The 12444-nt window shown below is 42.3% G+C and overlaps 1 protein-coding gene across 2 annotated transcripts in view; it reads left to right on the forward strand.

The window, feature by feature from the left end:
* LOC308667065 (complement factor H-related protein 1-like) overlaps nucleotides 1-12444 on the forward strand; it is a 122341-nt gene continuing 109897 nt past the window's right edge. For both annotated transcript variants that reach the window (XM_081326142.1, XM_081326141.1), the window contains exons 1-2: nucleotides 1-120; nucleotides 2878-3051. In XM_081326142.1, the coding sequence (XP_081182268.1) occupies nucleotides 57-120; nucleotides 2878-3051 (238 nt within the window). In that variant the 5' untranslated portion in view covers nucleotides 1-56. The remainder of the gene's footprint in view (nucleotides 121-2877; nucleotides 3052-12444) is intronic.

Consider the following 12444-nt stretch of genomic DNA (forward strand, 5'->3'; position numbering starts at 1 on the left):
GAGAAAGCCAGACTGCTGAAGTGAGGTCTGGTGGTTCAGACACTGCCTGAAGAGCTATGAAGAACTGGCTGCTCCTGGTCGCTGCTTTTCTTCTCTGGCCATGTTGCTCTTCTCAAAATGGTAAGTTAAGAAAAGTAATCAAGGAATTACTAAGGAAAACAGCCTCTGCTACATTCATTAAAGGTACTTTTAGTAAAAGCAAAGAGTTCAATTTTTCATTTATAGCTTTCTGAAAATTTGTAATGGCAGATTCTTTAAGAATATCATAGACTTATAATTCCAATCCCCTTCTCAAATGCAAGATTTTGGAGCAACTGATTTGTGTATAGCAAGATAATTTGCATCAGTATTGTAAATTTACACCAGTTTTGAGGTGTTAATAACATTAACAAATTTAATAAAAAATTTAATAAAAAACTTGATAACCAAATGTCTAATTCATTTCTAATAATGCTACTTTAAAACTGAAATAAAAGCTTATTCTTTGATTTCATTGAAACATTTGTGTTTGATGGTTTATTTGGTTATAAATGAAATAGATCCTGAAATGTTGAAATGAATAGGTATAAAAATGGAATATATTCCTACCATAATTCAACCAAGAACATGCTACCAGTACTGTAGAATCTATAGGTAAAGGTAAAGGTAAAGGTTCCCCCGCACATTCGTGCTAGTCGTTTCCGACTCTAGGGGCCGGTGCTCATCTCCGTTTCAAAGCCGAAGAGCCAGCGCTTGTCCAAGGACATCTCCGTGGTCATGTGGCCGGCATGACTAGACGCCAAAGGCGCACGGAACGCTGTTACCTTCCCACCGGAGTGGTCCCTATTTTTCTACTTGCATTTTTACATGCTTTTGAACTGCTAGGTTGGCAGAAGCTGGGACAAGTAACAGGCGCTCACTCTGTTACGCGGCGCTCGGGATTCGACCCGCCAAACTGCCGACCTTCCGATCGACAAGCTATACTTACCCACAATTTGTTTTCTCTTGTTCCTTCCAGATGAGGTGACTTTATGATAGCTTCTGTTATGCCTTGGGCTGCCACTAAAGCACATAATACCTACATAAGAACATTGATCATGTAGGAACCATATCTATGGTTTCTGTAACCTTCTGTGCCAAGGAGATGAGTCTTCATAAGTCAGAAGTTTGAAATTCTAGAGATATATTTCAGTTATATGTACATCAGGATAAATAAAAAAGCAATTAGTATATATCTTAATTCACATTGATAATATCCTTTAGAAGAAGAAAAAGTAGAAAATATTCATATCTCAAAACACTGAAGCTTAGACTACATTTACTTACATTCATGCTAATCAAACCTTAGAGCCAATCATTTATTTATCACTGTTTTTGATGGTTGCCTGCCAGTTGCCTTGGCTAGTAAGAGAAGCATTGACCCAGTCAACAGAGACTATGGAAGGTATTCCTTTCCCAATAATTGTAAAATTAACTGATAAACCATTGGTACAATAAGTAATGCTTACCACCCCATTTCAAGCTCTTACTTTCAAATTTGACAGCTGAAGGGTTAGATATAATTATTTTACAATTATTTTATTTCTCTGCTTCTGCCCACCATTGCTGTTTTGAATGAATATTTGCACTCTCTACACAGAATAATCTGTCTCTCTCTCTGTCTCTCTCTCTCTTTCTCTCTGTGTGTTAATATCTCACAATTGTATTCTATTATGCTCTACATCTATAAAGATAAGGAGAAGAAGGGAAGAATAAGATTTGAGAGTTAAAGCATACAGAATAATTCTCGGCTGGCACCATTTAGATTTGATAAAAAGAGAAAATGTAATAGATATTGAAAAATAAATATGAAGGCAGTACTAGTAAGGAATGAACTGTTGGCAGTTTTAATATTTTGAGTCAGATATTGCTGATGTATACAAGAAAGATGACAGGGTGATTACAATTAACAAAGCTTTATTGTTGATAATCTAATACAGGGGTCTTCAAACTCGGCCCTTTTATGACTCATGGACTTCAATTCCCAGAATTTCTCAGCCAGTTGAAGTCCATGAGTCATAAAAGGGCCGAGTTTGAAGACCCCTGATCTAATATGTATACTGTCAGAAAGATTCCCTCAGGACCACCCATGGTAAGCATGGTATGTATTGGACAAAATTCCACAGAATCACTTACAAAGAGGTTGCTTTAGGGGGCAGGTTTGATAGCCTTTCAACCTCTCTCTATCTGCCCATCCCCAGAGCTGCTTAGGTTAGGCATCAGCAAGGGAAGGTTACATATTACAGAAGTCCTTGAGTTAGGACCTAACGGAAATTTCCCATCACAGTTGCAACATGTTATGATCATAAAGTGAATCAGTTATGAGACTGACCAGATTTTATTAACATTTTTGGTGGCCATTAAATGAATTGTCACAGTCAAGTGAAAATACATATTTGTTAAGTGTTCCAGTGGGTTGTTGTTGGTGAAGTTTTGCTGTAAACCAGAAGTAAATGCTGGTTTTTTGGAAAAAGTGACATAAAACAGGGTCATTTGAACATGAGATGCTGCAAATGGCTGTAAATGCAACCCAGTTGCCCAGCACTGAAGTGGGCTTATGTGACTAAGGCAGGGGCTGAGTGTTGGAATTTTGAATCTGGGTCATAAGCACTCCACAAGTAAGTTCCTTGGAATTTCAAATGATCACTAAATTGAGGATTTACTCCTATAGTTAGGAGTAAGTGCCCAGCAGGCATTGGTTTTCTAGTTAAGACAAAATTGGGAAATAATTATCTAACTTGGATTAGAGCAGGAAATGTGTTATCTCACAGTTCATGAGAAGTTCATGAGAGTAAATACTCGTAGAAAAAGTGAGCTTGTCCAAGCAAATAAGGCAATTTTATGTAAATATAATTTCAGCATGTGAAGAACCAGAGGACATTGACTTTGGGGAAATTGTAAGTACTGAGAAAGCCAAGTATCTGGAAAATGACAGAGTGCAATACAGGTGCAACCCTGCCTATGTCTTGGAAGGACCTGAATGGATTCAGTGTAAGGGACAAAAATGGACACCTCATCCACCAAAATGCTTGGGTAAGCCATTATGCTTTTTTTGACTAGTGCAGACCTGAGAGAAAATACAGAATTCATCCAGTAGGATAAGAATTGCAGCTGCCAAATTCTTTGAGAATTAGCTTGAATTTGCATCCAGGTTTTCCATTTATGCTGAACCCATAACTGTACTGGTATCGTAGTCTTCCATTTGAAAGCTAAAAAAATTAAAATGACCTACATTGTTGAATGAGTAAGCAAATCAGTGGATATAATTAAATTACATTCAATTGGAAGCTTATTGTCAAAATCCTTTTATATTTCATTTTTAACTATCCCCCTTGAGCTAAAACCAAATCTCATCTTCCCCTGGATTCTGCCATTCCCAAGGGGGGAGATGGAACAGGCATGGGTCTTTATGGCTTTCACTTCCTCCATTAAATGTAACCTTTGTTTATTCCACCTGTCTGCTATTCATCACAATATAACCAATTGCTTTCTTAGTAGGCATTCCCTCTCAACCTATGGACAACTAGAAAAGGGGGTGGGGGGAGAAATACAAGGTTTGTTTCTCCGGATGAAGTGTGAGGAGCGGTGGAAATGATCCTGCTGCAAATGGACTGTTATCTCTCCTTTCCTACAACGGACTTACCACCTGGAGACTGGCTGATCTGGAACTGACCGAAAGAACTGTGGGGTGGGGTTTGCTTGCAGACACTTTAAAAATATCGATCTGTGAGGGAATTCCTCAGATCCTGTCTATTATGCCTGCTATCTCCTATTAGTAAAAGTTCCTGCTTGGAAAAACTTGTCTCCGAGAGTCCTACTTTCTTAAGATGTGGGCTGAAGTGGGTTCTGACAGACAGGATCTGTATTAATAGTCAACCTGGAAGGAAGAACCTTACCAGGGGACTTTGCAAAAATACAATGTCAAAAGATGAGGCAGGGAAGGAGGAAAGCTCTATGGAAAGAAAGCCTTCCCCCTGATCAAGATCCCACCAGCTATGGGGATCTGAAGCATTATATTCCTCTGGGGAACAGGTGATGGAGATGCGCGATTACAAACCACAGTGGTCAATGGGCATTGGAAGGAAAAGCGAGTGGAAAAAGGTATCAAGAAAAGTGACCCTGAGACGAGGCAGCCACCAACCCAAATGGAAGAAAGAGATGGACAAATCCCTGCACACCAGTGAAGAGGATGGGAGTTATGCACCACACTCAGACTGGATCCTAGAGAAAGCTATTGACCTGATGAAAAAAAGCCCCTTGGCTCTCTAAGGGAAGAGAAACCAGAGTCCCATAACTGCACCAGCACCTGGACCTGTAGCTGGAGAGACAGTGAGGGGGATCCAAAATTTGTAGCACTGGGGACATCCGCTGAACCCGTAGCTATCACCTCGGCAGCCCCCAACCCCTGCTGACCTGCAGATGGGGATCAGGATGGAAGGCAATACCACCAGTGGTGAAGGCACCAATCCATTCAAAGACTCCCGCCTGTGGAAGCAAAATTCAGGGGGGAGCCTCCACGCTTGGGGTTTTTAATAACTCAAGTCCTCAGTTACATGGAAGAATATGGAAGGGACATCCCCAGTGACAAAGCCCGCATACATATTGTGCAATCTGCCCTGGACAGACCGGCCGCAGACTGGGTGGTAAACCTGCATGACTCTGACGCCCCAGAGCTCAGCGATTTCAATTGTTTTATGTCCTCTTTGAGAAGGCAATTCAAGGACCCCCTGGCTGATCACAAGCCCATGAGAGAATCAAAATGGTGAGGCAGGGCAGACACCTGATGGCTGAATATACACAAGAATTCCGGGCTATTGCCAACAAGCTGAACTTGCCAGAAGACATACTCCTTAGCCATTTCAAAGATGGGCTAAACTATGACCTGTGTGATGCTTGCCTGCCTTGAGGGGACTCACACCACCTCAATGACTGGTATGTCCTGGCAGAAGAGGTGGAGATAGACCTACTGAAGAGGCACCACCAAGGAAAACCATGGGCCAGCCCACCTCCCGAGCAGACGCATGAGCCAGCTAAACCACCGGTTACAGCTAAGAAGTCAACGGGCTGTTTAAAATGCAGGAGAGAGGACCACCGCACTACAGAATGCCGCTCAAAAGCCCCTGAGTGCAAAATCAGACCCATCACCACCCGGGAAATCAGGAAGTCCCCAGCAAAATGAAAAGAGCCCATCATGAGGGGGATAGAGGATGTAGAGTCTCCAACCCCTGCCACAGAATGGGAGGGAACTCTGGCCTACAACACAGGGGTGGTGGACACCTCAGAGGACAGCGTGGAGGGTGAAACCCTGGTAAGTGGATCCATTCCACCCATCCTCAAGACAGTGACTATATTAGCTCCCTCCATGCCCGAAGCTGTCAAAGTGAAAGCCTTAATAGACTCTGGTTGCACCTGCTGCCTCATTAGTCCGGAGCTAGTGGGGAACTTGGGCATTCCAGTGAGGAAACTAAAGTAACCATCTCATTTGGCCAGTTTGATGGGTCCATTGCAGGGGGGGGGGTTGCCAGCTATCCTAGCCATCTTACCAGTTCACCTGTCCCTGGGGACCCATGAGGAAGATATGACATTTGTAGTGATCCCAGGCATGGAATGCCCAATGATTCTAGGGCTGGAATGGTTAAAGAAATGGAACGCTTGGGTAAATTGGAGAACAGCAGAACTCAATTTCTTGGAGGGAGAGTGTGTGAAGTTAAAACCCCAAAGCTCCCCCCCAAACCCCAGGAGCCAAGACAGCATCACTGGAAGAAGAGAGGGAGTTACCAGAAATACCAGAAGAATACCGGGACCTTGCTGAAGTTTTCAGTGAGGAATGGGTGGATGAGTTCCCTCCTCACCAACCCACAGACTGTGCTATAGAAATCAAACCTGGGGCAAAACTCTCAAAACCCAGGCTGTACTCCATGAGCCCCGAAGAGATGGAGGAGATGGAAATATTCATAAATAAAAACTTAGAAAGGGGATTTATTGAACTTGCCAAACCCAAAGTGGCTGCTCTGGTCCTATTTAGGGAGAAGAAGGATGGCACTTTGTGTTTGTCCATGGATTACCATGTTTTAAATGCAATTAGTGAAAGTAATCTGTATCCCCTATCTCTCATGAAGGATATGCTATTCCACCTATCGAAAGGAAGGATTTTTACCAAACTAGACCTAAGAGAAGCATACTACCAAGTTAGGATCAAAGAATGGGACCAATGGAATACCGTGTTCAATTGTCCAATGCTACCAGTTCAAAGTTCTACCATTTGAACTGCAAGGGGCCCTGACCATTTTTATGCAATTAATCAATGAAGTCCTAAGAGAGCACCTATTTAAGGTGGTCCTGGTTTACTTAAATGACATCCTTATCTTCACTGAGGCAAAAGAGGAACAAATAAATCTAGTCAGAGCAGTTCTAAAAAAATTGCAGCTGCCCGCCTATATGCCAAATTATCAAAATGCTAATTCCACCTGGAAAGAATAGACATCCTGGGGTATTGCATATCCCTGCAGGACATTGTAATGGACCCCGAGAAAGTCAGGGCAGTATTAGAATGGGCACCACCCTGCACAAGGAAGCAACTGCAAAGTTTCCTAGGTTTTGCACACTTCTATCCCCAATTCATCCCTTCATTCCCCCAAATAGCCCTACCCCTCACAAACTTGTTAAAAACGAGGAGGGGAGTGAAACTGAGCCAGCCCCTGAAGTGGACAAAGGAATGTCAAGCAGCATTCGAGAAGCTAAAGAGACATTTTTCTGCCAAACCCATACTGAGACACCTGGACCCTGGTAAACCTTTCGTAATACAGGCAGACACAAGCGATGTGGCGGTGGAAGCTGTATTATTACAGAAAAATGACAAGGGGGCACTGCAACTGTGTGTATATATGTCCAGGAAACTCATGGAGAGAAAACAACATTGGGCTGTGTGGGAAAAGGAGGCTTACGCCGTGAGCTAGTCATTACTTACAGGTGAAACTCGAAAAATTAGAATATCGTGCAAAAGTTCATTTATTTCAGTAATGCAACTTAAAAGGGGAAACTAATATATGAGATAGACTCATTACATGCAAAGCAAGATAGTTCAAGCCATGATTTGTCATAATTGTGATGATTATGTACAGCTCATGAAAACCCCAAATCCACAATCTCAGAAAATTAGAATATTACATGCAATCAATAAAACAAGGACTGGGACTTCCGGTGGCTCCGCGGCGACGGAGGGAGCCTTCCCGGGCTGCCCGCGGCTCAGCTGTTGTTTTTTTTCGCCCGAAACAGCGCCGATCAGCTGTTCGGGCGAATCCGAAGCCCCCCTCCTCGGGAGAAGAGGAGGGGGCGAGCTCCCAGGTAGGGGTAGAGTTCTCCAGGGCCGCCTGAGCTTATGGCTTGGGCGGCTGAAGGATTGAACTCCCCCGTAGCCTGGGCTGCTCCCAGCTGGCCGTCGCCTCTGCTCCTGATTCTTGGAGCAGAGCCAGCCGTCTGCGACCACCCCTGCCTGAAGGAATGACTATGATTTAAAGGAGCAGGCAGAGCGATACAAGAGGAAATGGTAAAGAGGATTACTATGTTTTACTCTCCAGCTTGATGGACTTTTTTGGATTACAAATCTGAAGTGAAAGTGCGTCATATTTGGTAAAAGATGGCGGCTAAACCACCCCCTAAAACTCTTCGGAGTGCTGGAACTTCTCCCGTGCAACAATCATTATTGCAGGCGCTGCATCCTCCTGATGTATTGACATCAAAGGACTTACAAGATGCTCTTGAAAAACATACCCAGGTAATTTTGGAATCAATTAATATTAGATTTGCACAGATGGAGGAGAAATTGGAGAAATTGGAGGAGAGAATGGAGGAGAGGATGGAACAGAAGCTCAAAGCGATGAGGGTAGACATCTTGACTTCAGTGTGTAAAGTGGCTCGGTGTGTGGAAGAATTGGAGGAAAAGCTAGAAGACTTGACTCAAAAGAATGCTATATTAGAAGCAAAAGTATTGGAGAATGAAAATAAAATGGAAAAGGAACTGTGTCTTGCTGAATATTTCCAGATGCAGTTTGCCATTAGAATTAGAGGCTTAAAGGAGAATACTAAGGAAGATCTAAAGCAGCTGGTTTCTGAGGCTTTTGAAATAGTGTTGAAACAGCCAGCATCTGAAATAAAAGGAGGCATGGACAAAGTGTTTCGTGTGAATTCATGGATTGCCAGACAGAGGAAGTTGCCTAGAGATGTGGTGGTATATTTTGCAAAAAGGGAAACTAGAGATGAAGTTATACAAGCTGCTTATGATACTAAAGTTATGATTGCTAATCAAGAAGTTTTGGTCTTAAAAGAAATTCCTCCAAAGATTCTAAGGAGAAGGAAGGATTTTACATTTCTTGTGCAAGAGCTCAAGCAACGAGATATAAGGTTCAGATGGGAGATCCCAGTGGGGTTGATGGTGACGCACGAAGGTAAAAAGTACCGTTTGGTTACTGTGATGCAAGCGCGTGATTTCTACAATAATGTTTTAAATGCAACGCCATTAACACTTTTGGAAGCTGGAAAGGGATCTGGAGAAGGAGTGCATCAAGAGGCCGAAGATGGTCAGATAGAAGACAACGGTGTTGGAGGAGATCAAGATACAACCTCGTTGGATGAATCTATAAAACAGAGGGTGACGCGTGCTGCTGCAAAACGATCTAAGAAGAGAAAGTAGCAGGAATCGCAGAAGTCTTTGGAACTTTTACGATATAGTCATGTAGTCAAGTAGGGGAGGGGGGAAAAGATTTGGGTGTAGACGCAATATATTTCTATATTTGGTGGTTTTGTGGAAAGGGTGAGCTTTTTTGGATTAAAGTTCAAGTTTTGTTTGCAATTTTTTTTTTCTTTTTTGTTGTGTTTGGAATAATTATAGATGTGGTACGGGAAGAGGAACGGTCGATTACAGAAGAGTTGACTTTAAAGTTTTTTGATTTGGGATCCTTGGTTAATTTGGAAAATTATTTGTAAGAATGTTATATCATGGAATGGATAAAATGGATGGAGTTTATTTAGGATAAGTATAGGGTTGAGAAGGGTTTTTTTTTTCTTTTTCCTTTTTTTTGTTTTTAATATATGTTTAATACTATTAAGGTTTGTTCCATTCTATATAAGCTAGAGAGTGTCCTTTTCTTATTCTAGTTTTTTTTATATATATATTTAATATTGTTAAGGTTTGTTTTATCCTATATAAGCTAGAGAGTGATGGATTTTAGAATTTATAGTTGTTAGTATATGGTTGCTTAGGTTTGCTTTTTTTTATATATATATACCTTGTATTCAGCTCTGGGAAGTAGGGGGGGGGAGGGGGGGAGGTAGGGGGGGGAGGAGGGAGGGGGGAGGAGGGGAGGTAGGGGGGGAGGAGGGAGGGGGAAGGGGGGTTTTTCAAGGGAAAATTGTATTTTAAAACTTTTCAATAAAAAAAAAAAAAAAAAAGATAAAAAATAAATAAAACAAGGAGTGTACATAGAACAATATCGGACCTCTGATAAGTATAAGCATGCATATGTACTCAGTACTTGGTTAGGGCCCCTTTTGCAGCAATTACTGCCTCAATGTGGTGTGGCATGGAAGCTATCAGCCTGTGGCACTGCTGAGGTGTTATGGAAGACCAGGATGCTTCAATAGCGGCCTTCAGCTCTTCTGCATTGTTCGGTCTCATGTCTCTCATCTTTCTCTTGCCAATGCCCCATAGATTTTCTATGGGGTTCAGGTCAGGCAAGTTTGCTGGTCAATCAAGCACAGTAATGCCATGTTCTTTGAACCAGGTTTTGGTGCTTTTGGCAGTGTGGGCAGGTGCCAGGTCCTGCTGGAAAATGAAGTCAGCATCCCCTTAAAGCTCGTCTGCAGAAGGAAGCATGAAGTGCTCCAAAATTTCCTGGTAGATGGCTGTGTTGACCCTGGACTTAATGAAGCACAGTGGACCAACACCAGCAGATGACATGGCTCCCCAAATCAACACAGAGTGTGGAAACTTCACACTGGACTTCAAGCATCTTGCAGTGTGTGCCTCTCCATTCTTCCTCCAGACTCTGGGTCCTTGGTTTCCAAATGAGATGCAAAAGTTGCTCTCATCAGAAAAGAGGAGTTTGGAACACTGAGCAACAGACCAGTCTGTTTTTCTTTAGCCCAGGTAAGACGCTTCTGACGTTTGTTGTTCAGGAGCGGCTTGAGAAGAGGAATACGACATTTGAAGCCCATGTCCAGGATCCATCTTTGTGTGGTGGCTCTTGATGCACTGACTCAAGCCTCAGCACTTTTGAATGGCCTTTTCCTGACAATCCTCTCCAGGCTGCGGTCATCCCTGCTGCTTGTGCACCTTTTTCTTCCACACTTTCCCCTTCCACATAACTTTCTATTAATGTGCTTTGATACAGCACTTTTGGAACATCCAACTTCTTTTGCAATTACCTTTTGAGGCTTTCCCTCCTTATGGAGGGTGTCAATGATGGTTTTCTGCACAACTGTCAGGTCAGCAGTCTTCCCCATGATTGTGATTCCTACTGAACCAGACTGAGAGACCATTTAAAGGCTCAGGAACCCTTTGCAGGTGTTATGGCTTAATTAGCTGATTAGAGTGGGACACTTTGAGCCTAGAATATTGCACCTTTTCACAATATTCTAATTTTCTGAGATTGTGGATTTGGGGTTTTCATGAACTGTAAGCCATAATCATCACAATTATGACAAATCATGGCTTGAACTATCTTGCTTTGCATGTAATGAGTCTATCTCATATATTAGTTTCCCCTTTTAAGTTGCATTACTGAAATAAATGAACTTTTGCACGATATTCTGATTTTTCGAGTTTCACCTGTATGTGGTGTCATTTCCTTGAAGAAAATAAAATCCCCTTCCAGGTCTGGACAGAGCACAAAAATTTGGAAACGCTAAAAACCCAGGAAACTCACTCCTAAACAAGCCTGCTGGTCTCAGCACTTTCACTGATTCCGTTTCACACTTAAACACTTGCTGGGTTGAAAAAATTTCCTGGCAGATGCACTGTCTTCCATGCCCCGATATAACAGCACACAAGCCACTGAGTCTAAAACACTTATGCCTGAACAACAACTGGCAGTGCCAGTAACCACCAGGGCCCAAGCTAAACTAAAGCCATAGCTGGATAGCCAAAGTGGAATCAAATTCTGAAAGTCTTTGGAAACAGATGAATGGTTCCAGAAAAATAGACATGTGTGCACAATCAAAGACAGACTACCCAGGGTGGGGCAGAAGTTATATATACCAGCCACCCAGAGGATCAATTTCATGCAGTTGTGCCATGATACAAAATCAGCAGGGCATTTTGGATTTGTAAAAACTTTACATTTAATTAAAAGGCAATTTTGGTGGCCATCCATGTAAAAGGACATAGAAAGCTACATGTCCAGCTGCCAAATGTGCGCAATGGCTAAGAGGCTGCAAGGGAAGTCACCTGGACTGTTACAACAAGTGACGAACTCCTCAGCTCCCTGGAAAGAAATAGCCATGGATTTTATAGTGGGATTAGCAGAAAGCAACATGAACACTGTAATCTGGGGGGTTACAGATTTGTTTTCCAAACAGGTGCACTTTATCCCTTGCCAAAAAATTCCCACTGCAAAAACCTTAGAGAAACTATTCATGCAACACATTTACAGACTTCATGGAGCATCCCAACGCATCATATCTGATAGGGGAGTGCAATTTACATCAAAGTTTTGGAAGGAATTTTTATCCCTCTTAGGAACCACTCAGGGACTGTCATTTAGTCATCATCCTCAAGTGAATGGCCAATTGGAACGTGGGAATGCAGTACTTGAGCAATACGTAAGATGCTTTATTAATTTCCAGCAAACAAATTGGACAGACCTACTCCCCTTTACAGAAGTTGCTTACAATAACACAGTCCACTCCAGCACAGGATACACTCCTTTTCAAATAGCCACTGGTCAAAGTTTCAACCCTATGCCATAACTAATCCCAAATGAACCGGAAATCCCATTGCTGAATGAATGGATTGCACAATTACAAAACACCTGGCCAATCATTAGGAAAGGTTTAGACAAAGCTAGGCAAGCATACAAAATAGAGGCAGACAAAAAGTGAGTTGAACCCACACCATTCAGGGTAGGAGAAATGGTATAATTGTCTACAAAATACCTAAAATCCCTACAGCCCTGTAAAAAACTCTGACCAAAATATATAGGACCTTTTCCAATTAAAAGAATCATAAACCCAGTAACAGTAGAATTAGAACTACCCAAAAATCTTAGGCAAATACACCCAATCTTTCACTGCAGTCTTTTGAAAAGAGAACAACAGTCACCCTTATGGCCAACACCCCCCCACCTCCTATCATGGTTGAAGAAGATCAACACTTAGAGGTAAAAGATTCTAGAAAGTACCACAGTACTTTCAATACCTAGTAGCTAGTAG

The sequence above is a fragment of the Vipera berus genome, assembly GCF_964194415.1.
Source record: "Vipera berus genome assembly, chromosome: 3".
Classification (NCBI taxonomy): domain Eukaryota; kingdom Metazoa; phylum Chordata; class Lepidosauria; order Squamata; family Viperidae; genus Vipera; species Vipera berus.